The sequence below is a fragment of the Ambystoma mexicanum genome, chromosome 6p, assembly GCF_040938575.1.
Source record: "Ambystoma mexicanum isolate Mex_15411 chromosome 6p, UKY_AmexF1_1, whole genome shotgun sequence".
Classification (NCBI taxonomy): Eukaryota; Metazoa; Chordata; class Amphibia; order Caudata; family Ambystomatidae; genus Ambystoma; species Ambystoma mexicanum.
Window position 1 is genome coordinate 869,032,625 of NC_090935.1, and position 25,246 is coordinate 869,057,870.

The following is a 25,246-nucleotide window of genomic DNA, read 5'->3' on the forward strand; positions in this document are numbered from 1 at the left end:
TGTTCAAGTTCAATTTAAAACATATTGATTATTGTTATGTATATTAGCTTTTGATACAAACTTGCTTGTAGGCTTCTTTGTCAATATCAACCATCTTTTGCACGACATTTCTTTTGTTACATCTTTATTACAATTACTGTTATATAGACAGAGCCTGGAACTTCAACAATGCATTCTTCTACTTTAACTGGTCTGAAGGATAAGGTATGAGAAGTGATAATTGATTTTATACTAATAGATTTTATACTAATAGTTATTGATTAACAATATCTACATTCAAGATAACTTTTTTATTGATAATTTTCAGTACTGTCAATGAATTGCAAAGCATTAGATCAACAACCTTGATGTATTTATCTCAAACACATGCAACAATGAAAGTTAAAAAAAAAAAAAACGGGAACGGTTATACACAAGTCCATTGTCATATATTAAAGACGTGTATATGAACACCACAAGTAAGGGCAGCAATTTCTGGTAAGAATATATAAACGGCGTATTCACATTCATTATGTAATTAAAAGAAATTTGAGAGAAAACAGTCACATAAGACATACAAAAATTAGAGAGACAAAAGGGGAAAAAAATGAAAAGAACAATTATTAATGTCCTATTGGATGCATAGTGTGGTGGTTTTATTGGCGATGTGTCACATCAACGCTGGCAAGTAACTCATCTATTGACTAATGTACCTTAAGTGCTCTTCTGTCCATGGCTATAGCTCTATAAGGATAATAATCATGAAAATAGTCTTATTAGTGGTACTGGAGTCAAGGATACTGCAACAGTTATGTCAAATGATTCTACATATCAAGCCAACCATGAATACTGAATGCGTAAGCTGACACTTACCAGTTGGCGTTTGCTGTTATGGTAATACTTAAAAACTTTGTCACAGAAAACAAATAATATAAATATATATATTTATCTAGTGCACCCAATGTATTCAGTTAATTAACTCTGACAGGATCTATGTGTTTATTGCGATGGTGGAAAATGCTGACTATATTTTTAACCCTTTGCACCACATATATATGCGGAGGGGAGACCCCGTATCCCTCCCCAACATATTAATATTATGCTCTAAACCCCCCCACATATATATGTGGTGTAAGGGGGGGGGGTTAAAAAAAATTTGCCATTTTTGGCCGTCGCAATTCCCATGTCGACATTTTTGTACGATTCCCTCTGACAATATACTTAAACAAACGGTTACCTAAACAGCTTCACAAGTGCTGCAAAATTCAGATCTGTTATCCGACGTTATCAAACCCGTGAAAGTGAAGGTCACATCTGATTCAGGATCCAAAACGTACGATTGTAAAGCGCTGTGTACAGAGGGAGACAGAACGGGGAGAAAAACTAAACAAGCATAATAAGAGAACTGAAACGCAATGCTATCTGAATAATAACATTGCAAACCTGCGGGCTGTCAAGGGACCATATGTGACGAGGCATGCCTACCTGGCCTTTCGACAAAAACAGTGACGCGTTGTCAGGGAGCGGCAGTGCTACAACTAGCCAGCATATATCAACACCGAGAGGCGTAGTCCATTAGTGTATGAAACGAGGTTAGCTCTTAGATCTCCGCCATCTTGGTTGAGTGACAGTTACTTGACGTAGCAAGACATGCTTGTCTAGGTTGGATAAAGTATGTTGTTGATATCATATATAAACACCATCTGGTAATCACAGTGTCTATTTGCAACACCTCTGATTATTGAAAGTATATTCACTCAATGTTCACCCGCGCCCGTAATTCGAGGGGATTTGGTCCTCCAACGTATTCCACATCTATGACAGTAATCACCACAGCTGTGCTGCTTCGGAAAATCTTTCGGCGTCTGCATCCTGCATCGATGACATCGATACGTTGTCCTCGAGGGCCTCCGTTGAGCCAATGTCACCGGATGTTATAAGTAGGACGCACGACGCCCGGAGATCTCGTCGCGCCTTGATTCTACTGAATCCTGTTCTTTCGGTTCTTCGAACCTGTTTCTTCATTGAATATTGTATGATATTTTCAGGTTCTTCCACCCCCCGGATCGGGTTTAAGAAGTGTTGGATGTGCAGGTCCAAGATGTCACTGACGGACACGCATAACGTTTGCCTCTGGTGCCTTGGGGAAGGACCATGATACAGATGACTGTGTTGACTGCCAATCGCTCACATCGAAGGCCTTGCGGGACCGGAAGAAGAAGCTGTCGGTCGGTAAGGTGGCCACGCCCCGGAAGTCGCGTTCCACTGGTCTTTCGACGGATGATTCGAGGGGCGACTCTCTGCATCGTCGTCGTGAGTCTGGGGGTTCTCGGTCTGCGAGTCGGACCCGCCTTTCCTCTGCCTCTTTGAGGCACTCCAGGAAGCGCCGTCACAGGTCGCCTTCCCCATCCTCGTCCGAGGACTCCGCCCGTCGGCGAGTTGCTTGTCCCAACAAGCATTCCCCTCCTGAGGAATGGGATTCCTTCCGAAAGGAGATGTTGGCGATTTTTCAATCGCAGGGCTCCAGTCCGTCCGCGCCGTCTGAGAACGCCAGCCGTAGCCATACTAGAGACACTGCTCGTCCGCCTTCGCGCTCGAGCAGTCGTCGCGACCACAGAGTGCCTTCGAGGTCCCGGTCGGACAAGGATGGTCACTATAGGCATGCCCGTTCCAGGTCCCGGTCCTCGAGACCGCGAGAACCTGTGAAGTCTTCGAAAAAGACATTGATGCCTGTGGCGCCGAGGTCGTCGACGGACTCTCTCGAGGCTCCACCTCCGAGGAAGTAGTCGACGCCCAGGCTGTCGAGAGACACGCTCAGAGCTCTGCCCACGAGGCATGTGTCGAAGCTGTCGGCGCCGCACTCGACGTTGACGCTGATTCCGTCGACGCCTTTCGAGGCAGCTTTGTCGGAGGTTCCCCGTAGTACGGTGGAACCCCCCAGAAATGCTTTGGCCAAGGCTAAACATGTTTTTGTTCCTTTTTCTGTACCCTCCTTCCGGCCTCTGGATTATATTTCTGAGGTGGATGAGGGGTCTGAGGAAGGTGAGGGTCCTGCAGAGGTTCCTGATGACCTCCTTTCTGGTCATAGCCAACTTGAGGACCTGCGTCAGTCGTTGCACGACGCCAGTGGTCTAGACACCTCTCCGGAGGTGAAGTTTGGTAGGCCTGAGCCTGGCACGCATGCCAAGTCCTCATATCGGCGCCTGATGTCGAGGGTCATGGATTACCTGGGGTGGTCTGTCCCCCCTGGGGATTTTCAGCAGGATAACCTGACTGATATCCTCGACCAAGGTCCACCAACTGACCCGGTGCTGCCATTCCATATGGCCTTGCAGAGAAGGGTGGCTGCGGCTTGGACTTCTCAGGAGAGGGTCCCCGCAGTGAGCAAGTCCTTGCCGAAGAAATATCGCCCAGCTAGTGGCGACCCCTGCTACTTGATCATGCACCCTACTCTGGAGAGTTTGGTGGTGCAGGCGGCTACGGCTCCTCCAAAGCAGGCGTTGTACCCTATCGTCCCTCCTGATAGGGACGACAAACGTTTTGACGGCTGGCCGAAGGTGTTTTCTTCTGGGGGTATGGTGCTTCAGGCTGCCAACTCAGTTTGTGCCTTATCTCGTTTCACGCACACTCTGTGGAACTGTATCTCCTTAGCGGCTGAACATATTCCCGAAGGGGAGGAACGGGATGGTTTTCTTGCTATCGTGCAGGATGGCAAGGACGCCATGTGTGAGTCCGTTCAGTCGGGTCTGTACGTGGTTGATTGCGTCAGCCGGTTCATGGCGGCGAGCACCGTAATACGCAGGTTTGCGTGGTTGCCGAAGTCGGGGTTTGCTCCTGATGTGCAAGCTCGACTCCTCTACATGCCCTTTGATGCTGAACATCTTTTTGGCAGCAAGGCTGACGAGAGCCGTTGGGCGCTGCAGTTCGCCAACCTCTGTCTTTTCGTCCTAGGGGACAACAATGGAGGGGAGGTTCCTTTCGATATTACTCGTCCTTTAGTAAATCGAGAGGAGCTGCTAGTCAAAGGGGCCACCGTAGGAGTGCCAGAGGTGGAAAACAGGGTGCTCGAGGTGGCAAGGTCGCTCGGGCAGTTGCCTCTTTGTCCTCAGGCACTGCCGCAGCCGCTTCAACTCAGTCAAGAGGCCATGTCCCATGGTTCGCTGGTTGGGGGAAGGCTGGCGCAGCATCTTGTAGAGTGGCGTGCCATTACTTCAGATATGTGGGTTCTGGAGATCATAGCCCACGGCTACTGTCTTCCTTTACGGCAGAGGCCTCACGACAATCCACTAGGGAGTCTATCTTTGAAGAGTCCGGATCTGCTCCTTGCGCAGGAAATTCAGTCCCCGCTGGAGAAAGGCGCCATAGAACTGGTGCCTGTAGCGGAGAGGAACATTCCCCTTATTTTTTGATTTCGAAGAAAGACGGGGGATTGAGAACAAATAATGGACTTGAGCGGTTTGAACAAACTCCTCAGGAGACAAGTTCAAGATGGTTACTCTTCCTCAAGTCCTCCAGGCCCTTCAACTTCAGGACTGGTTGGTGTCTCTCTGCCTCAAGGACGCTTATTTTCATGTGCCGATCAATCCAAAGCACAAGAAGTACCTGAGGTTCGCGGTTGGCGACTCGCACTTTCAGTTTTGGGTCCTGCCGTTCGGATTGACCTCCGCCCTGAGGGTCTTCACCAAGCTCATGGTGGTGGTGGCAGCGTATCTCAGGAAAGGGGGGATTCACGTCTACCCCTACCTGGATGATTGGTTGATCAGGGCGCGCTCACCCTAGCAGGTCCTGGATCATCTGTCCGTCACCTGCCACTCCCTTCACAAGCTGGGCTTCTCCCTCAACTTAAAGAAGTCCCACTTGACGCCAACACAGCAGCTCCAGTACATTGGAGCAGTGCTCGACACATCCCTGGGGCAGTGTTTCCCTCCCCAGGTGAGGTTCTCTTCACATTCAGCAGATGGTGCACAAGTTTCAACTTGCCCAGACGCTCCCGGCGTTCGAGTTCTTGAGGTTGCTCGGCCTCATGGCATCCTGCATTCTTCTGGTGCCAGAGGCCAGGTTGCGGATGAGATCTCTGCAATGGGCCCTCAAGCTCCAGTGGTCACAGTCCTCCGGCAGGATGTCGGACCCCGTTCAAGTGCCGCCCTGGGTAGCCCAGGACCTTCTGTGGTGGGCCGTCGAAGGCAATCTGATGAGGGGGGCTCCATTTTAGCTGCCCTGGCCGGAGGTGACGATCGTGACGGACGCATCCCTCATGGGATGGAGAGCTCATGCCAACGAGTTGACAGTCAGCGGTCGTTGGTCTCCGTCGGAGTCCAGACTCCATATCAATCTTTTGGAGCTGCGGGCCGTCAGGCTTGCCCTGAAAGCTTTTCTGCCAGCTGTGCGAGGGAAGAATGTCCTGATTCTGACAGACAACACAGTGGCCATGCACTACCTCAACAAAAAGGGGCGGGCAGGGTCACTTCCTCTGTGCAGGGAGGCGATGCAGCTCGGGTTCTGGGCCATCCAGCAGGAAGTTTCGATCTCAGCAGTTCATCTGGTCAGAGACGAAAACGAGACGGCGGACGCTCTGAGCAGGCAGAGCGCGATTCTCCTTGAGATCTTCGCCCTTTGGGGGACCCTTCAAGTCGATCTCTTTGCCTCCAGTGTCAACCGTATGTGCGAAAAGTTCTGCTCGTGGGAATTTCATCCAAAAGGAGCCTTAGGAGATACGTTTGTGGTGGAGTGGTCCTTCCCACTGCTGTACGCGTTTCCTCCAGTCCCCGTCATCCCACAAGTGCTGCGGAGGCTACGGAGGTTCGGTTCCCAGATGATCCTCATTGCTCCGGCATGGGCCCGGAGGACGTGGTACCCGGACCTTCTCGACTTGTCCATCTGTCCTCCACGTCGTCTTCCCTACCGAGATGATCTGCTCTCACGGGAGGGGGGTTAGGTTCTCCATCCAGAAGTCAGGTCCCTCAACCTTCACACTTGGCTTCTGAAAGGTTGAGGTACAAGGATTGGGACTTCCCTGAAGACGTGATGGGAGGTGTTGCTTTCGACCAGACGGCCGGCAACAAAGTCCCTGTACTGTTGCCATTGGAGAAAGTTCTGCGACTGGTGCAGGGTTCAGAATGTGGATCCTTTTTCATGTGACATTCCTGTGGTTCTGTCTTTTTTGCTTTAGTTAGCCCATAAGAGCTTGCAAGTGGGTACCGTTAAAGGTTACCTGGCGGCGCTGTTCATCTTTAAGTGCTCATCTGAGGAGTGTTCTTATTTCAAAATCCCTTTAATTTCTCAGTTTCTCAAAGGGCTCACTAACGTGTTCCTGCCGTCACCTTTCAGGGTGCCTGGTTGGGATTTGAACCTTGTTCTAAAATTCCTAATGGGTGCTCCATTTGAGCCGTTACATTCTTGTCCTTTGAGGCTGTTAACCCTTAAAACTGTGTTTTAGTTGCGGTCACTTCTGCTTGCAGAGTGAGTGAGTTGCAGGCACTTTCAGTTAAGCCACCCTTCACTGTGTTTCGTAAGGACAGGGTTGTCCTTAGGGTTCGTCCTTCTTTTCTTCCCGAAAGTTGTGTCGGAATTTCATTTAAGCCAGAAGGTTGTTCTGCCGGCATTTTATCCTCCTCCGCATTCTGGTAAGGAAGAGGAGAGGCTCCATAGGTTGGATCCTAGGAGAACTTTAAGTTTCTACATTTCTCGCATGTCCCGGGTCAGAGTGGACGATCAGCTCTTTATTGGTTACACTGGAAGGCGTTTGGTATAAGCTGTTACTAAGCAGACTTTGTCTAGATGGATTATCTTGGCAATTACTGAATGTTACCGCTTGGCGGGTAAGGACCCTCCGGTAGGCTTACGGGCCCATTCTACTAGGGGTATGGCTGCCTCTACTGCCCTGCAGAGGGGTGTTCCTATTCGTAACATCTGTGAAGCAGCCACTTCGGCTTCGGTCCATACTTTTGTACGACACTACTCCCTAGATTCTATCCATGGGCAGGATCTGGCCTTTGGCAAGGCGGTCCTTTACTCTTCAATTTGATTGGGCATTCTAAATTTCTGTATTCTAAATTCTTTTCAAACCTCCTTACGTTGGTACTGCTTTGGGAGTCTGTCATAGATATGGAATACGTCAGAGGACCAAATCCCCTCGAAGAACAAGTTACTCTCTTACCTGGTAACGTTCTTTCGATGGGATGGTCCAACGACATATTCCATATCGCTCCCTCCGTGCCTACCCCGCCACAGAATTTCTTATGCGATTGCAGCTTATGAGCTTACGTTTCCGCAAGGCTTTCTGTGGTCATACTAGCAGAAGATTGGTGCCACACGATCTGGGAAAAAACTACAACTGAGGCTACGGGCGTCATGCGTCCTACTTATAACATCTGGTGACGTCGGCTCGACGGAGGCCCTCTAGGACAGCGTATCGATGTCATTGACGCAGGACGCAGACAGCGAAAGATTTTCCGAAGCAGCACAGCTGTGGTGATTACTGTCATAGATATGGAATACGTCATCAGACCATCCCATCGAAAGAACGTTACCAGGTAAGAGAGTAACTTGTTCTTTTAATGAGAATACTTCAAAATTTCAATACTCTATATACTATTCTAAGGAAACACCAAGATGAAGTGAAAATTAGAAAGTCTAGGAAATATCAGCAGCTACTTCAGAACCATAACAGGGAGATTTAGTTTGTAATCTTAGTACATATCAACTCCCTCCAGAGGAGAACTCTCTCCTTAACAAAGGGCTTTCATTTGCCCCCTCGGGCTTCAATAATTTTGTACAAATACAAATTGATTTGTTTAAGTTCATTCAAAAATTAAAAGTCAAGAAATTATTTGCTACACAGGTACATAAATATACAGCTAAACCCACTATATCGGCACCATCAGATATGTCCTTACAAACAATGTTGAATACGCATGTATTAATGTCATTAGAAGATTATGAACAGGAGCAGGAAAACAGTATATTGGATATGTTGAGCGGTTTGAATATTCAACAACATTCAACATCAAAATCTAAAGATTAAAGAATTTACCAAAAAATCCAAGTTTACGCCTGTATTTCCTAATGACATTATAGACACTTCATCAAGCAGTGATCAAGGACATTCACAAATTGGCAGATTGTGCCAAACGACAGAAATATCGGCAATTTTTAAATTTGAGCAGATCAGAACAAATAGCTATGCAAAAATATGCGTCCAACAAAACCCTAATTATCAAGGAAGTAGACAAAGGGGGAAACGTGGCCATCATGAATAAGCAAGACTATATCACAATCTCAAATACTTTAATACAGCTGGATGTTTTCAGGCCTTACCCACAAATCCTCTTAAAAATCTGAAAGTAACAGTGGGCACACTGATACAAAATTGGCACTCCAGAGGGATTTTGACAGATGTTGAGAAACAATATTTATCAGTGGATGGACCAACTATGCCCACTGTTTACTTCTTATCTAAGATACACAAAGCATTCGTAGATATCCCAGAAGGTAGGCCTATCGCAAGTGGGAGAGGTGGCCTCCTGGAACCAATCTCCATCTACCTCAATATCTTACAGATATTTGAGAATGTATCATTTTGTCCTAATCTATCATTAGTCATGTTTGATGTTAAGGGCTTGCACATGTCGATCGACCACCACAAAGCAATTGAAAGTGTTAATTACATATTCCGAAAAGACTCAGCGCCTTTCTAAGAACACATCGAAATGCTTAAGTGCTTAATATTATACACACTCAAAAACAATGTGTTCCTATTTAATAATGTTTATTACAAACAGTTGATTGGGATAGCCATGGGAGCCAGTTTCGCACCAGCTTTGGCAAACTTATTCATGAACCACTCCGAACAAGAATTTGTGTTAGCTAATTTACACTTCCTATTCATGTGTGGGAACTGTTCATAGAAAATGTTATCATGGTTCGGTCTGGTACAGTGGATTGCTTGTTGTCAGTGATTGAGGAATTCAGTTTACGCACACATTCAGTGACACGTGCATTTACTTTTTTTTTAGATCTGACAATCTCGATGACAAAGGGTTTGAGACTAAAACATTTCAGAAGAGCACACCAGTCAATGCAGTGTTACACGCTGAGAGTTGTCATAAAAATCAGTGATCTCAAATATTACAAAAAGCGAATTCATTCAGGCAAGGGGGTATTGCTCCATCCCTGATGACTTCAATACTGAAAGCAAATTGATTAAGAAGAGATTCCTAGCAAGAGGATATGAGAGCAAAAACCAGTATGGAGAGAGTTGATTTGCTTACTCCCAAAATACATAACAAAACCACTAAACCTAGTAAATTGAGACTCATCACCAGATACGATACTGACAGAAATAAGATCTATACGATTGTTAAGAGAGACTGGCATTTGCTCCAGTTGGATAAAGATGTCAGTAAATGGTTAGACCCTAACCCAAGCGTTATATATAGCAAAGCAAGTACATTGAAGAACATACTGTCTTTCATTCATGTCCAACCCGCAGAGTAGCAAAACATGGCTACACATGGCACAGAATAATGGATTTCACAAATGTGGGGGTTGTTCTGTGTGTAGTCATGCGTTGGAAACCACGACTGTTGTCTTCGAAACAATGGGAAACCATTATGTAAATTCATTTATTCATTGCAATTCAAAATGTGTTGTGTACTGCATTATTTGTATGTGTGGCTTAAACTATATTGGGAGTACACTCAGACCTTTAAAAATCAGAATCAGAGAACATTTGTCAACAATAGCCAACCAAGAGGCTAAATATCTGTTAGCCATATATTGGCAAAACATCCACCAAATGGATAACAAGAATGATATCAAATGTGTGGGAATGGCAAAGGTCTCATTTCCACAGAAAAGTAGTAATCTGGAATTGAAACTAAGGCAATTGGAAGCTAGGCTTATCTGTCAATATAGGACAGCCTTTTCTGGACTTAACACTGATCAGGAATTTTCAGTATTTTTATGAAGTCCCCCCACCTTTTTGATATTCGTATAGACTGTGCCCTTGTAACATTGTTCACCATTAAGAATGTTTTCAAATCTTAGTTTCAAGATTGATTGTGTATTCAAGAATAATCAGTAAACATATATAACAGATTCACGAAAGTTGGCCTAAACGCCTAACTAATGACTAAATGGCTACAAGTTTATTTCTGTCTAACATGCATTGTGAAGCAGGTACTTAAGACCAATGATTTGATGTCAATGTTTGTATTGCAGATTGTCTTTCTGACATCACAATCAACACACTTATTAACTACTGCTACAATACCTGATCCCACTATGTATTATGTTCAGTTTGGAACCAGTGGCAGTGTCTCTCAAACTTACAAGTTCATATTCAGCATTGCACTGACAATGAATCTAATTGCTTTTAACAATTTGTTGTAGGAGGCAGAAGTGAAATGTGTCACAACAGGCTGGACATAGTCGCATTAGTGCATTACATATGTAGTATGCAATATTAATGAGCGCTAACAATGACACGAGTGAGAGGTAACGTCCCTACGGAACGTCTGGCGACGAATCAGGAACATTTTTCATTTATCTGAATGGGCAAGCGCATATAAGGTGGTTTATTGAAGTCTTTCAATACAAAGTAGAGAGAGGGGATTCTTATGATACATGCAACAGGGTTGCAAGTAGTCTCATTAGAATTACGGGCTCGGGTGAACATTGAGTGAATATAATATTTCAATATTCAGAGGTTTTGCAAATACGCACTGTGATGGCGTTTATATATGATTCTATCAGCAACATACTTTATCCAAGCCTAGACAAGCATGTCTTATGTCAAGTAACTGTCACTCAACCAAGATGGCAGAGATCCAAGCACTAGCCTCGTTTCATACACTAACTGTCTACGCCTCACAATGTTGATATATGCTGGCTAGTAGTAGCGTTGCCGCTTCCTGACAACACGTCAATGTTTTGCCGAAAGGCCAAGTAGGCATGCCTCTTCACATACGGTCCCTTGACAGCCCGCAGGATCGCAATGTTATTATTCAGATAGCATTGCGCTTCAGTTCTCTTATTATACTTGTTTTGTTTTTCTCCCCGTTCTGTCTCCCTCCGTGCACGGCTCTTTACAATTGTAAATTTTGGATCCCGAATACCTTCACTTTCACGGGTTTGACAACGTCGGATAACGGATCTCAATTTTGCTGAATTTGAAAAGCCATATAGGTAACCGTTTTAAGTATATTGTCAGAGTTAATTGACTGAATATATTGGGTGCACTAGATACATATTTTATTTGTTTTCAGTGACAAATCTTTTAGTGACAAATCTTTTAAGTATCACCGTAACGGCAAACCCCAACTGGTAAGTGTCAGTTTACGCATTCAGTATTCATGGTTTGCTTGATGTGTAGAATCATTTGACATAACTGTTGCAGTAACCTTGACTCCAGTTCCAGTAAGACTATTTTCATGATTATTATCCTTATAGAAAGATATCCTAGGACAGAAGAGCACTTAAGCTACATTAGTCAATAGATGCGTTACCTGCCAGCTTTGATGTGACACATTGCTACCAAAACCACCATACAACCACCATGTCCAATAGGACATTAATTGTTCTTTTAATTTTTTTCCCCTTTTTTCTCTCTAATTTTTGTATGTCTTATATGACTGTTTTCTCTCTAATTTCTTTTAATTGCCTAATGAATGTGAATACGCTGTTTCAATATTCTTACCAAAAATTGCTGCCCTTACTTGTGGTGTACATATACACGTCTTTGATATATGACAATGGATTTGTGCATAACCGGTCCCCTTTTTTGTACTTTGGTTTGTGCTTGCAATTTTATGTTAATGTATCAATGAATTTGCCAAACGATTTATTTGTGATGATGCAATTCAGCCTCTGAAGAAGAGCTGTGGTTCGAAACACGTGTTAGGCTGAACTTCAATTCAATACATTGCATGCAATGACACATGCAACATTTTGATATGGGCGCAGTGTGAATGTATCTGTTTCTATTAGGTTTTCACATTGTGGAGAGTCATGCAATATACTCGCGACAATCACTCACCTGCCGCCATTTTGCTACCAATTAGTGTACAAGCTCTTGGGTCTCTAGCTTTCTTTGGCACAGTTTTGCTCAACAATGAAAGTAAACCTTCAGAAAAATGTACTTTGTCACTGAATAACATAGACCCTTTCACTATATGAATGGTGTATGTATTTGTTTATGAACATTAGCTGTTTAGCGAGAAATGGAATCTGTAAAACAAAATAACATTAGAATGCATTAAAAAGGCCGCTATTCAGGATCAGGATGATCTCGCACCAACTCCCTGCAATGTCTCTGAAGGTTATCCGTTACAGTTTTCAAATGTGTCTTTTTAAAGGTACGACGTTCATTCATCGCCTGTTTTTTTCACAGCACTTTTTGCCGAAAATATTTTTCCGAAAAAGAACATCGAAAAATATGGGGGGTTGAGGGCCATATAAGGGATAGGGTGTAAAGGTGTAGAGGGAACAAATAAAGGAGGGAGGTTTTTGGCAAAAAGTACCACGAAAAGAAAACTGGCGATGAATGAACATGGAACCCTTTTTAAAATGTTCCATGTACACTGTGTTGGACTTTGTCGATACTAATTTAAAGATTTTAATCAGACAACCATATCTTTTTACATAGATTAACTGATACTGTAAAGTCGACAATTGTTAAATGAACTTTCTCAAGATGTACTTCGTGAGATCAAAGATTTTAACAATTAACTTGTTTAACAATGCAATCAATGTTCTTTGAAATTGTTAAATACAAGGAATGTTTACTGAAGCAGTCACAATTGAAGAGACACATGGAAAAGGGGTATTGTAAAATATCAGTTATCCATTTTAACTGTGATGTAATATTTAATGTTTTAGTAGTTTCCATAGTGACATTTTGTTGTTTGTATATATGATTCATTAAGTGAAAGAGCACATTTCAAGGTATATGCAATTTCAAAATGCTGTTTTTCAGCTTGGTCTGGTGGTCGGCAAATCCAATTGGACTGTTTCAAGGAAAATTCGGAAAACAATGGTACATAAAAAAAGGTTTTTTTTAATAAGTTGTTAATCAGTTATTTCATTGATATTACATTGACAGGTTGTAATTCATAAATTCATATATTATGTATGTGTGCTATAAATTAAGCAAGTTTTTTTCTCTTCAATTGGAGGCCTAGGAAGAAAAGGAGCATAAACACTCACAACTACACAAACGAATTAAGTCACTTGCCAAACCATTGTCACTTCGAAGCAACTACTTTTTGAGGTTCACCATGGTCCTTGCAAGATTCAGTGTTGTGATGCAGATGTCCTGTGGCTGGAATTTGAATTGAATGTCAGCAGTGACCAATATAAAGTTAACGTGGATCATTTTTAAGGCACACATCACCCAGAAGAAATGGACAATACAGAAGTTGACCACTTGCACAATCCACACCCTCTAAATAAATGCCATCTAAAAAACAGACAATGTTCCCTGTTTCCCCAATAAATGTGGAAAAATCGGAAATATCACACACAGAAATAACCGAAGCATCTTAGCTACTGATTGATGATTGTGCTTGTGATGTGGTCTCCATTCTTCCTAGTGTTGAGGACTTATTCACCACCATGGATTCGCAAACCACTATAATTATGGATGATTGGCTATTAAAAGAACCAAAATACATGGTATTTGACTGCTACCTCATCGAGATTACAAAAAGGATAAATGTGATCATAAATAGCATAGGGGTGTTTGTGGGAAGCCATTGGTGAAGTTTACTTGTGTAGTCAATGGCACCAACCTGAAGATCAAGGTTATTTGTGTACACCACCATAACTCCTTTTCATGGTCTGCTCAACCTATACTTCGAAAAGTGCAGCTGGAAATTTACTTGGTTTATCCACTTTGTTTAGCAAATCAACGTACAGTACAATTTCAAGGTTTTCTAACTTTGCAGGTCTCGTGTTCCTTTTGAAAACCCAGTACTTCAAATATCAGAAGGATTTCTTGTTCCCCGCTATAAGCCAGGCCATGGACACTCGAACCGATGTCAATGGACAATGCTCTTGCTGGCCAAAGGCAAAAGGGAGAGCAGTTCACAGACATCAAACATCAATATGATGTCTGGCATGTTGCAAAATCAATTTCAAAAAGAATTGCAGCTGATGGGAAAAAAGGCTACAGAAAACATTTTACATTGGTCACAGTCTATCAGCAACCATCTTTGGTGGAGCTCAAAAACTTGTGATGGATCTGTCGATATTCTGCTTGAAAAATGGCATTCATTGTTGCACCCACCATTGTTCTAACATACACTCTTGGAAAGAAAACGAACATTGCCACAAATGTGCACCTGGACCATTGAGCAAGGGGGTGAGAAAAGGAGGTTGGTTTTAGGCTCCCCTCCTCACACAACACTTGAGAAGATAGTGTACGACAAAAAGCTTTCAAGAGATATGAGGGGACTCTGAGTTGTCCCACACTGGAGATTTGGAGGTGTTCCCTAATATGTGCCTAACGTACAGGCCTAAAAGTTTGCATTTTGGCAGAGATGGTATAGAGGCCAGAACAAGACTGGCTGTACTTTCACACAACAAGAACATTGGAAGGGAACAAGAAAAATCTGCAGGAATTTTCAGGACGCCTTGTTACAACAAGAGGTTTACCAAAAGAAGCAAACAGTGGGTGGCAAAAGCCAATGTTCCAGCAGATGGATTTTGAATTTGTGAAAGATATGACATTGATTGTGCTGGCCACGCAAACGCATAGTCTTGATCCATATGTTGTTTCCAAGGTCCAGTCCATGCCACAGAACTTTGCAAAAGAGGTTTGCCATCCAAAACCTGAACTTGTTGAAACGTTGACTTCAAGATTCTTTTCACAATGTTTAACAAAGCCAGTTTCAAGCTTTTGCACAGTGTTTGGAAAATGTTTTAATTGTTCAATAAATTGAATAGTAGGTCACTTCAGATGTAATTGTTAAATCATTTATTTTTTATGAATTACTGTTTCTGAAGTAATGTCACTAGATGTTAACATTTCTATTTTTCTTTGATTTTTGTATTTATTACCATCAAGACAATTGATTTATATTAGAACAATAAATGTCAGTCTGATTATTCAGACGTATGTGACTCAAATGAAACGTAGAAGAGACTGGTGAGCTTAAAGCCAACAGTCATCAGGAGCTACTTTTAGCTCCCCCAGTCCAACTAATGTAACACTTTAAACTAGCTCCTTGTTCCATAGTGGTAGCTCCTGGTGATCGGTTACTGCTGGATACCCAGGCACTGCTTGTAATTCCTGCTTATTCAATTCCAATTTTGAGCCCTGTTTGTAATGAACTAACAATAGTTGAAGAATCTAAGAAGAAAATTGGAACTGCAGACATGCAGAAACTCAACGTCTCCAGAGATCTGGTCCTCTCCAGGCTGCAACAGCTTCTTCCTCAATCTGCCTAAATCCTCCCTTCGCCCCTTCAACTAATCCAGAATAGGACTGTGAGACATATCCTTGGCCTCAAGCCCAGGGATCGCATCTCTCAAGCAAAAGATATCTCCACTGCCGCCTGTTGGCTGCGAGGATCAAGGTCAAGACCTTCACAAGGCTTTCTGGAGCCAGGAACACCACTGCATCCAACTCTTTCCCTAAATACCTCCCTTAGAGACCTTCAGTCATCTAGCTGCAATTTTCTGCAGATCAGACGCTGTTCAAAGCAGTGTGTGTGGGGTAGATCTCTTAACCTAGGCAGGAGCATCCCTCTGTAATGGCATCCTTGCCCCTCTCAGGCTTCTGTAAAACAAAATAACATTAGAATGCATTAAAAAGGCCGCTATTCAGGATCAGGATGATCTCGCACCAACTCCCTGCAATGCCTCTGAAGGTTATCTGTTACAGTTTTCAAATATGTCTTTTTAAAGGTACGACGTTCACTTATCTCCATATGTTCCGAAAGATTCTCAAGACCCAATTATTCTGTTATTTATGCACTACCGCCTTGCTAATACCCCCCTCTGTCGCATTGGCTGGCTGCTTGGTCCCTTCTGTGCGCCACAGGGCACCAGGCCCTCCTCGCCCAGTTTACCCCAGCACCCTGTCTTCCTGCCACCCCCACAACCTGCACTTACCCTTCTGGGCCCCTTTCCACTGACAAGCCTGGCGGGGTGTGCATCCCTACCAAGCCTGGTCCTCCCACCATCCTTGCGCTTTGCATGTGATCCTCACTCCCTGCTTCCTCTCTCACTTGCCCCTTTGGCCTCCCCTAGTACTTTCCTTCTAGTACTTTCCTAGCCCCTTTGGCCATCCTCTTCCCCTCCTCCTCCCTGCACTTTTATACTTCCTCTTGCCCCGAACCTCCCTCCCACCCTAGCATTTTCCATTCTGCCACAACCTACACCACCCACCTCCCTTTGCCCTGCACTTCTTGTTACTGAATGACACAAGGCCTAGTAGCAACGTCATTGTTTTTTTCTTCCCTGCTCCCCCCTTTTCTTGGTCTTGTGGCACCTTGAAACAACCGTTTTTGTGTAAAACTTTACAAATAACCATTAGCCCAAAAAACCACCCCACACTATTAATTCATGGGTTTTCTCTGGCATTGCCATATTCAAGTATAGGGAAGTCTGGGTCTGTCTGTTCCTCACCTAGGGCCCTCTTTGAAAGAATACGTACATGTTGTGGGACTCGGCGCATTGTTATCTTTCAAATGGGATGTTATCTTTCAAATGTGGGATACTTTAAATATTTCATTGTTTTTCACTGCACAGCTTGCCATTAATATTGTTACATTTTGTGGCATGTGTTCCCAAAAAGAAACTCCCTCTGAAACGCTGTGAACGCTACATGAAGGGTCGCATTGTTGTGTCCTTGAATCCACCGCACTAACAATTTGAAGGCCAAAATGTGTTGAATAACCACAAAGAAGTGATGATAATCACTATATTGAAAACATACAGAGGAATGTTAAATTTCGAGTACTGAGATCTGTCTTTCGAAGCGGTTGATCATCCATCACATAAGGAGAATGGAAACACAAGACACAATGTAAGCAACGTTTTAGATAATATTTATGCAAGTGATGATGTATGCTACATGATTAACGTCACGGATGAATGTTCAATTTGACGCAAATAATAGACATTGTACGTGTTAATTGTAACTTAGATTGATAGTTAAATATGTACTGTGTATATAGAATTATAAATTGGATACTGAAATATATTTTTGCATTCTCGATTTTTACATAGCTATATTATACCGATGTGCGCCTGTCATGGGTACAGTTTACCGGTCGATGGGTTCTTCAACCGCAATTGGACAATAATCATCATCAACGCATCTGTGATAACCATTATCTGGGATGATTGCCAGACACCAATCTGTCCTTTTGCGGTTGCAGTTATAAGGAGAAACATGGTTCTGAAAACTTTCTGCTAAGAATTCAAAGACTGGGAACAATCGATCAATGAAAGGAATCAGCATTATAAGATCACAGTTCCCACTAAAAACAAAAAATTTGAACCGTGCAATGTTCGCTAGCTATAACCTTGATTGAAAAAATGTTAGCCACGTTTTTGTGAACTTAATGACCTCTTTCCAGCATTAAAAGTACTTGTTACGCTTACGGCTATTGCTGTTTTTTTCAAAATAAAAAGTTTTTAAATCATTTTTGTGAAAAGAAGTTTTGCATCTGTTGTGGATGTGTGTCTGTTTATGATCCTGGTTCTGCGTTAGATAACGTTATTGCATTGGCAATGCTAGGATACGTTTGGCTACACTGTCCACCAACGGCCTTCAAATAGGCAGAGCTAATCGTGAGCGTCTAGTGGTGCCAGCTTTGGGAGGGAGGGGGAATCTGAATTAGTGCTGTGAGGGCACTTGTACTTGTGGCGATGGCTCAACGGATAACATTAGCACACCATGGCAGTACCTCTCCTTTCCGCAAGTGTTAAAGTGAAAAAATATAAGTTGCATTTTTTAAGAACAATCGATGTATGATCTAAAATACATGCCGGATCGATTGGGCTATTTATAACCGAACTACCCCTTTAAGGGATTCAAACCGCATTGGCTCCCTATAATGAACTGCTCACAACCTTTATATGATGTCATCCCTAACCTCCATTAATTTATAATATAACATCATCACCTGGAACATCATGGCAACATTGGTAATATCACATAATACTAATTAGAACTGTTCTTTATCAATTTTACTGATACTTTATTATGACACATGCAGTCAAAACATCAGAATATTACTGCTGACCTAGGTATTTCCATCTGCACTGGAAGGAGCGGGAATTGAGGAGTTAGTAATACATGATGAGCAGCATCGAAGAGAGTAGTAATGAGATATTGTAAAAATACTGAAGAAATTGCAGTCTCGTTCTGACCTAGACAAGGTGGAAAAGAAAACCATATGAATGTCATGCATTATTTAAAGTTCTGATAACGCCAGCAACTAGACAAACTGCAGACCCCATATTATGACAAGTGTGTTCACTAGTCATGAATGGTTTGATGGTCAATATAGGACATGCCTGGTGGCACATGGGTAGGGTTGGAGTAGATCCCAGGCTCAGACAGGATGATTGTGGGTGCCTTGGGTGACTTCTTGTAATTAGCCCCTATATAAATCAATCAACTAAATAAATAAAACAATATATCTGTGCACTCAACACGGTCTGGTTGCAGGCTGCAGGATGTGTTTTTTTTTAATTACCTGGTATGCACAGTACCTGAAACATGTTTAAATATATCAGGGTCATCTTTGACACATGTTTTGCAGTGTTTTATATGGAGGCAGTGTTATAAATTTAGGGCAGCCAGGAGCTATTTAACTCCTGCGTGTGGCCTAGAAGATGTGGGCGGAACTCTGCACATTTTTGACAACCTATAAATTAGCATTACAATACCGCTATACAACGTTTAAAGCATAATGGGCAAAGTGATATGTTTGTATTTTATGTGGAAGGTACATTTGCGGAATGCTTATGTACTATCTCTTGTTTACCCACTGTTCACTCCTGGTCACTGGTTAAACCTGGAAACCCAGAAGCTGCTTTTAGCTCCTGCTTATTAAATCTTAATTTCGATCCCTGTGGAGTGCACCCCATCCTACACCCTCCCACATTTCTAATGGCATTTTCACCCAATTCGGGCATATGGCCACAATCGAATGGGCGGGTATCATTAAAATAGCTAGTAATTACCACGACTTGTAGAATGTAAAAAAGAAGTTCAACAAATTAAATTTGCCCAAACCTGAATTGTGTGGTTTGTGGCCCAAAATGTGTTTTGCTGCTGAATTGCAAACCGTCCCCTTTCACTTAAATTGTCGGCCCTGAACAAGTGAAAACGAACCTGTTTGTTAAAAAGCAGCTCTGCTTTAAGAAAAACACTTTGAAAGAAACAATCACATTTGTGAAAAAACCTTGTCTTAATGAGTCATCCTTTCTGATACATAAATTAATCAATACGCTAATCATCAATCTATTCTCTAATCTCAATCGCCAGAAATTACCTGTGAGTTAAGTTTGATATCAACTGCCAATTTTATTTGATTTCTAGCATGATTAAGGAAAATAAACTCTTCCACCTAGAACTCACATGAAGTGCTCGAGAGATTGGTCAGTGTGTAAGATATATGCCTACATGTTTGTGTGTTGAGTGGGGAGAGGGCTTACGTGTGCATTGGAGTATCAAAAAACAAAGTATGGTTGTCATAATTGGGTGTCTCAACAACACATTCCTACATATATTTTTTGCAATTTTAAAAATGTAACCGTCTGTATGCTGTATAATTATGTGATCAATTATGCCACAGATGATGTTGCAAGTTATGCAGCAGATATCGCTGGTAAAATGTCCTTTGTAATCTCATCTGTGATGTCATGGATGATCACAAGCTATGTATAGAACTATAACGTTGTGTGGAAACCGTGAATGTTGCTTTTTAGTGGCCTTTGATTGAAATCACTGCTCCACCTTTTTCCATTTGACATGTATAGTAGTATAGAATGTAATTTTTTGTGTATTGGTCAGTGTTTAATTTGATATGCCTAATGAGTACATGTTTTACAATGCTCTAATCTTTATATTTTACAGATTTTGGTACACAAATTGTTCAAGAACGTAATCATAGAAAGTATTACACTTTCATCTTTATCCTTGATGCATTCGCTGGCAGATGCAAGAAATGTTACTGAAATCAACATGAGCCCAATGGAGATAAGTACATTCCGAATCCGATTAAGATGATCCTGGCTTCATCACTGAATGCGTCTATTACAGCAGTCTTGCAATAAAGAAGCACATTGTGGCTTCCTGGCTCAGAGGATGCTTATTTTTCATTCTCCTCACAAATACAGCAAAGTGAAGCCATGCTGCAAACTTTTTATTTTAACAGAAAATATCAACATCATTAAGTTAAGTGAAAAGAACAGTTTTCTAAGTCTTTAACCTCCCAACAATAGATCAAAAATCTCAGGTTGCAGTAAATGCGGACTGATTGTTACTGTGTTTTTTTTTTGGGGGGGTGTTTGTCAATTAATTTATACAAAATGCATTTGCATTTCCAAAATCCCTTTTACATTCTGAATTTGCACAAAGCACTTGGAGGATAGCTAGTGGCCAAATAGGTGAACCCATTGGAATAAGTGAGAAGATTTGGAATGTATTCTTGTCCTTTGGAAAATGAATCCTGCGGCAAAGTGCAATCCGGGAGCCTTTAAGACGACGTTCATCAACATTTACCTTATTTTACAGTTGTTTAATGTTTTAACATGGAGGTTCGCATTTCTCCTATTCACATGAGAAATCTGTGTTCCCAACTGATGCTTTTGCCATTTTGTTAAATGGGGTTATGTGCAATCAAATTGTTTCCTTTATAATAAGAAACCTTTTCACGCTGAACAGAGGATGTTCTACAAAGCTACATTGGCGTGTGGGGGTTTTCAAGGTGGAGGGTTTCTTAATCAAAAATATTCGTACAAAGATAAATGTGCCTTATTTTTTAAATACCTTTCTTATACTAAATTTGTTTTCTTGGAGTGTTTCTACTGCACTCTGCCGATCTTCTGCTTCTTCATGGCACTGCAGACCATAAAATACAATCTTCCTCCACCAAATGTCTGCTATAATTACAGAAAACTTTGTGACTTTATTAAAGTGCCAGATGATTGTACCAGAGTACGAAAACCGAAATGAATCTCTGTTGCTGCCAAGGAAACTGCAAAGAGCTACAGAATCACTGCTACCATGTTGCAGAATGTTTATTCACATTTTACAGACTGGAGTGAACTGTGAGATACTGGTGAGAAAGATGTGCCTAAAATTGTGCAACTTTTTTGATATTGCAAATGGTCTTTTTACTTGGAATTTCTCAGAAGCACTGCAATATTACACCAGGAGCTTTCTTTTATTTTTCCATTGTTGTCTGGTGGACAAAGAAGCATCTAGCAGAAAACTCTTGTAGTCATCAGACCTTAATGGTTCAAGTTTCACCTTCGTTGCATGCAGAGTGTTTCATAGACTAATTGTCAGAACCAATTTTTTCCTGTAAGGGGAGTCAAATGTAACAAGCAAAAAGGAGTTTGTGGCTGAACTTGACTTTCAGTTTAGTATCTTGTCTTCTTTCTGGCCAACAGAGTACTTTGGATGTGTCGTATTTGTTTTAAGGGGAGGCATCCCAAGAGGAGTATTTTACCAACAGTAGATTAACCTCATACAGTATCTATCTTGATGAAAACAAGAATTTCTATGGATTCCTTAACGTTCACGCTTTGTTCTCTCTTAATTTTAGTCTTAACAATACTTGGTCTAGAAGGCAATTTGTATCACACGAATGGTCACCAATCTTTCATACATAATGTCCTTTCCTTTGTATGCTTTGCCCATGACCCTTTGCCTTATTCTCCCCACAGCAATCAATAGCAATGTTTTAGCATGCTTTGTGATAATCTCACCTAGGAAGTTCCTCAACTGATAGTTTATGAAAAGCAACAAAGGACCTGCATTTAAGGGCTGTAGGTCTAGGCTTAAAGTAATGTATTTAGCTGCCCAATTCAGTTACAGTTGTCATTCTAATGTGTTGCCTTTTAACCATATGATAGACACATTTTTGCACGAATGGAATTTCTAACGGAGGGCAATCCTGTTAAGATCAGAGAGAGAATGTAAGATAGAAATGCACATAGCCCTGGCACTCTATCAATAGAAGTCTATTTCTGTTAACAAGAAACACATCTTATAATGAAACTGATTACAGATCATTCACTTGCTAAATCAGTCACCTGAATTTATTACAGACCAAATACTTGCATATGGTACATATATAGCCTGCATGAATATTTAATCACATTTGTTATGCTGGATTAGTATTCAAGTCTTTCACCCATTCCAACACTCTTTTACATATGGGTTTGTGGGTTAATTTCCAGACCTGTTTTAGTTTCCATCTTTCTAAATGCTTTGGTCATTTTGCTTAGGCTGCTCTGTGACACCACAATGGAAGTTGAACAATTTCAAAATCTAGATGGAATACAAAAGCTGTGGGAGGCGGAGTTGCTACTTTGAAATAATGTTTGAGTTACTCTAGCTGGGCTTTCCTGTTCTCTCAGTGAGTGCTGATCTGACCACCTGTATTTGTTGCTTGTTTCTCTGTGTTTTGGGTAAGCACATCTTATGGGAGCAACAATGGATGTGACTTCCGGGAACATATCTTCTCTCAAGTTCTATTTTAAGACTTCAAACTTGTTTTATTTTGGCCATTTTCATGTTTGCCTTCATTGGAGGGGCCAATTGCCAAGAACGTAGTATTACAAGCAAATGTACATAGCTGTTTGTAGAAAATCTGTCAACATCATTTACTGTCTTCAATCTATTAGTTTGATTTGTGGCTGGAGATGAATTGTTCTTGGGCAGTACCCATTTTTGCATTTGTGAGTATCTATTATTTTTTGTTTCTTAAATGTTCCCTCTTTTTTGTTATACATTTAGTCAGGCAATATTTATAGTGACCAGCACAGAACTCTGATTTGCTCAAGAATCTTCGAATGTAAAAGTTTTCTGCCATTGCTTCTGATGCCAAACTATATGTGCATCATGTTGTTATCATTACCCATGGCATACTATTCAGATGAAGGATAATTGGCGGTCGCATACTACCCTAATAGCAATACCTGCTAGTTTTTAAATGATTAGTATTGCAAGTGGCCTATGTGTAGTGACTGAAGTTGCTCTTGCAGATGACTGAATTATTTGATTAATGTGAAAGAAGCAGAAGCAAACTGAAAGTCTTCTGAGGCTTGGATTTGAGTAAAGCATCTTCTAACATTAAACTAGACCTTTGCTATGTACTGTCTGTTTAGGATTCAGACATTTTGTTTGATATAACTACGTGAACCATCATAGGTATTTGCAATATTTTTGAATAAACAATGTTCATTATTTTATATACAAAGTCATGTGTGTGAATGACATCACTTAAAAAAGAATGCAGCAAATTATACCAAAAATACAACCATACGACTCGTCTGTTTCGGTTCCCTGCATTTGTTAGATTGCATGCTTAACTATGTTCTCCTCCTTTCTGGCCTCAAATAGTTTTGACATGCAGGGCTCATTACCCTACAAGGATTAGTTGATCAGTTTGCAAGTGTGCTAACTAATTTTTATCTTTCAACTACATTTTTGCAGAATATATCCTGTTTATTATTTAACTATGCAAGAGTTGCTTTTCGGTATAAAGACTTAAGCTGTCATCTTATTTTTTGCACTGAAATAGTCCTTCAATTATTGAAGATGTTTAAATGCCTGTTAAGTGTTGGATTAGCTCGATTTCCAGCGGTGTAAAATGTATGTGACAACTTGTCTGTCAAACATTTAAACACATGTTCATAATGTGACTATATTTTGTACTTTACTACGATCTTCCCTCAATGCCTGGAATACAGTCTGAAACAAAAATGTGATAACAAAACAATGTCTTTGCTCAGCAGTTGATTGATTTTAAAAAGCCTTGTATTTTTTTTTAGTGTTCCCATCTTCTGACTTTATTTGTTGTTGCTGCAATTTCCAAGTCGGTTAGGTTTTGGGACCATATACCTTTACAGTGGAATGCTTTTCTTTGAGAATGGTTTTCAAATTTTGAGGTAACCTGGGTGTGCTACTGTTAGAAAGTCAAACATCATTGTGTGCCAATTATTGAATACACAATTGTTGCACTAGAAATACTGACACCCCTGCTGTTTTTCATGCCAGAAAGGTATCTTTTTCTTGTTCTATTTGTACATTCCCTTGTACTGAAGATCTTTTGTGTCTTAATGTTTCTCAAATGAAACGGATTTAAATTGAGGGTTTTTGATATTTTCTCTCTGAAGATTTATATTTTTGAAGGGTTGGGTTAATGTTATATTGTAAAAATTATCTCTATTAAAACAATACAAAGATATGCTAATGTGCTTTGTGTAGTTATTTCTTAGTATTTTCTTTGCTAGTAGATGCCCATCATCATTCTTTGTTGTTACAGCCCTACCCTCAGAATGGTGCCCATGGTAAGTCCATGTAGCAGATTACATACACTCTAATTGACCTATTTTTCTGTTCTCTATTACAAAAGGGAGTGTGTATGTTCGGTGACTGTTGTCCATGTTTGCCTGGCATTATGAAGGAAGACTGGCTGCTAAGGTTTTGACTATGTTATTCTCTGAAGCAATTTTCTTTCGCTGTGTGATCTTGATCTGTTTCCTAAAGGCTAGATATGACATACTCAGTACTTCCTGCCATGACAATTCAGAAGGTAAATCATTTAGTCCATTATCCTATCAGTGAGCAAGCTTTCTAGCTATACCGTTCATCTCAAATCAAATACTTGTATTATAAGTGTTCACTGATATCCAGCACAGCGAAGACATGTCATAATATTAACATGCAATGCCCTAAAGATAAGGAATTCAAAGAGAAAACGTGAGCAATTAGGTATTTCCACCAATAAAAAGTCTGTAATGTGACAGTGACAACCTCGGGCCACAGTGCTGCTAAGTCAATGCAATACAAATACACACTTCTTTTTATTGGTGGAAATACGTAATCTCTCACTCTCTCTTTGTAACAGTCATTAAATGAATGTTTCATAGAATGTGGTGCAGACACACTTTACTAGCCTGATTAGTTATGTTCAGTACTAAAGCATGCATTTGTATTTTTATGAAAATGTCCAGGCTGACCGTAATGTGGGTAAAGATTTAAATCTGGTTTCATAACTGGATGCTCAGC

General features: G+C 41.3%; 1 protein-coding gene across 1 annotated transcript in view; it reads left to right on the top strand.

Annotated features, from left to right (window-relative positions):
• MAN2A1 (mannosidase alpha class 2A member 1) overlaps positions 1-24,422 on the top strand; it is a 1,346,034-nt gene extending 1,321,612 nt beyond the window's left edge. The window contains exon 22 of the mRNA XM_069625484.1: positions 20,078-24,422. Coding sequence (XP_069481585.1) covers positions 20,078-20,230 — 153 coding nt within the window. The 3' untranslated portion in view covers positions 20,231-24,422. The remainder of the gene's footprint in view (positions 1-20,077) is intronic.
• The last annotated feature ends 824 nt before the right edge of the window (positions 24,423-25,246 follow it).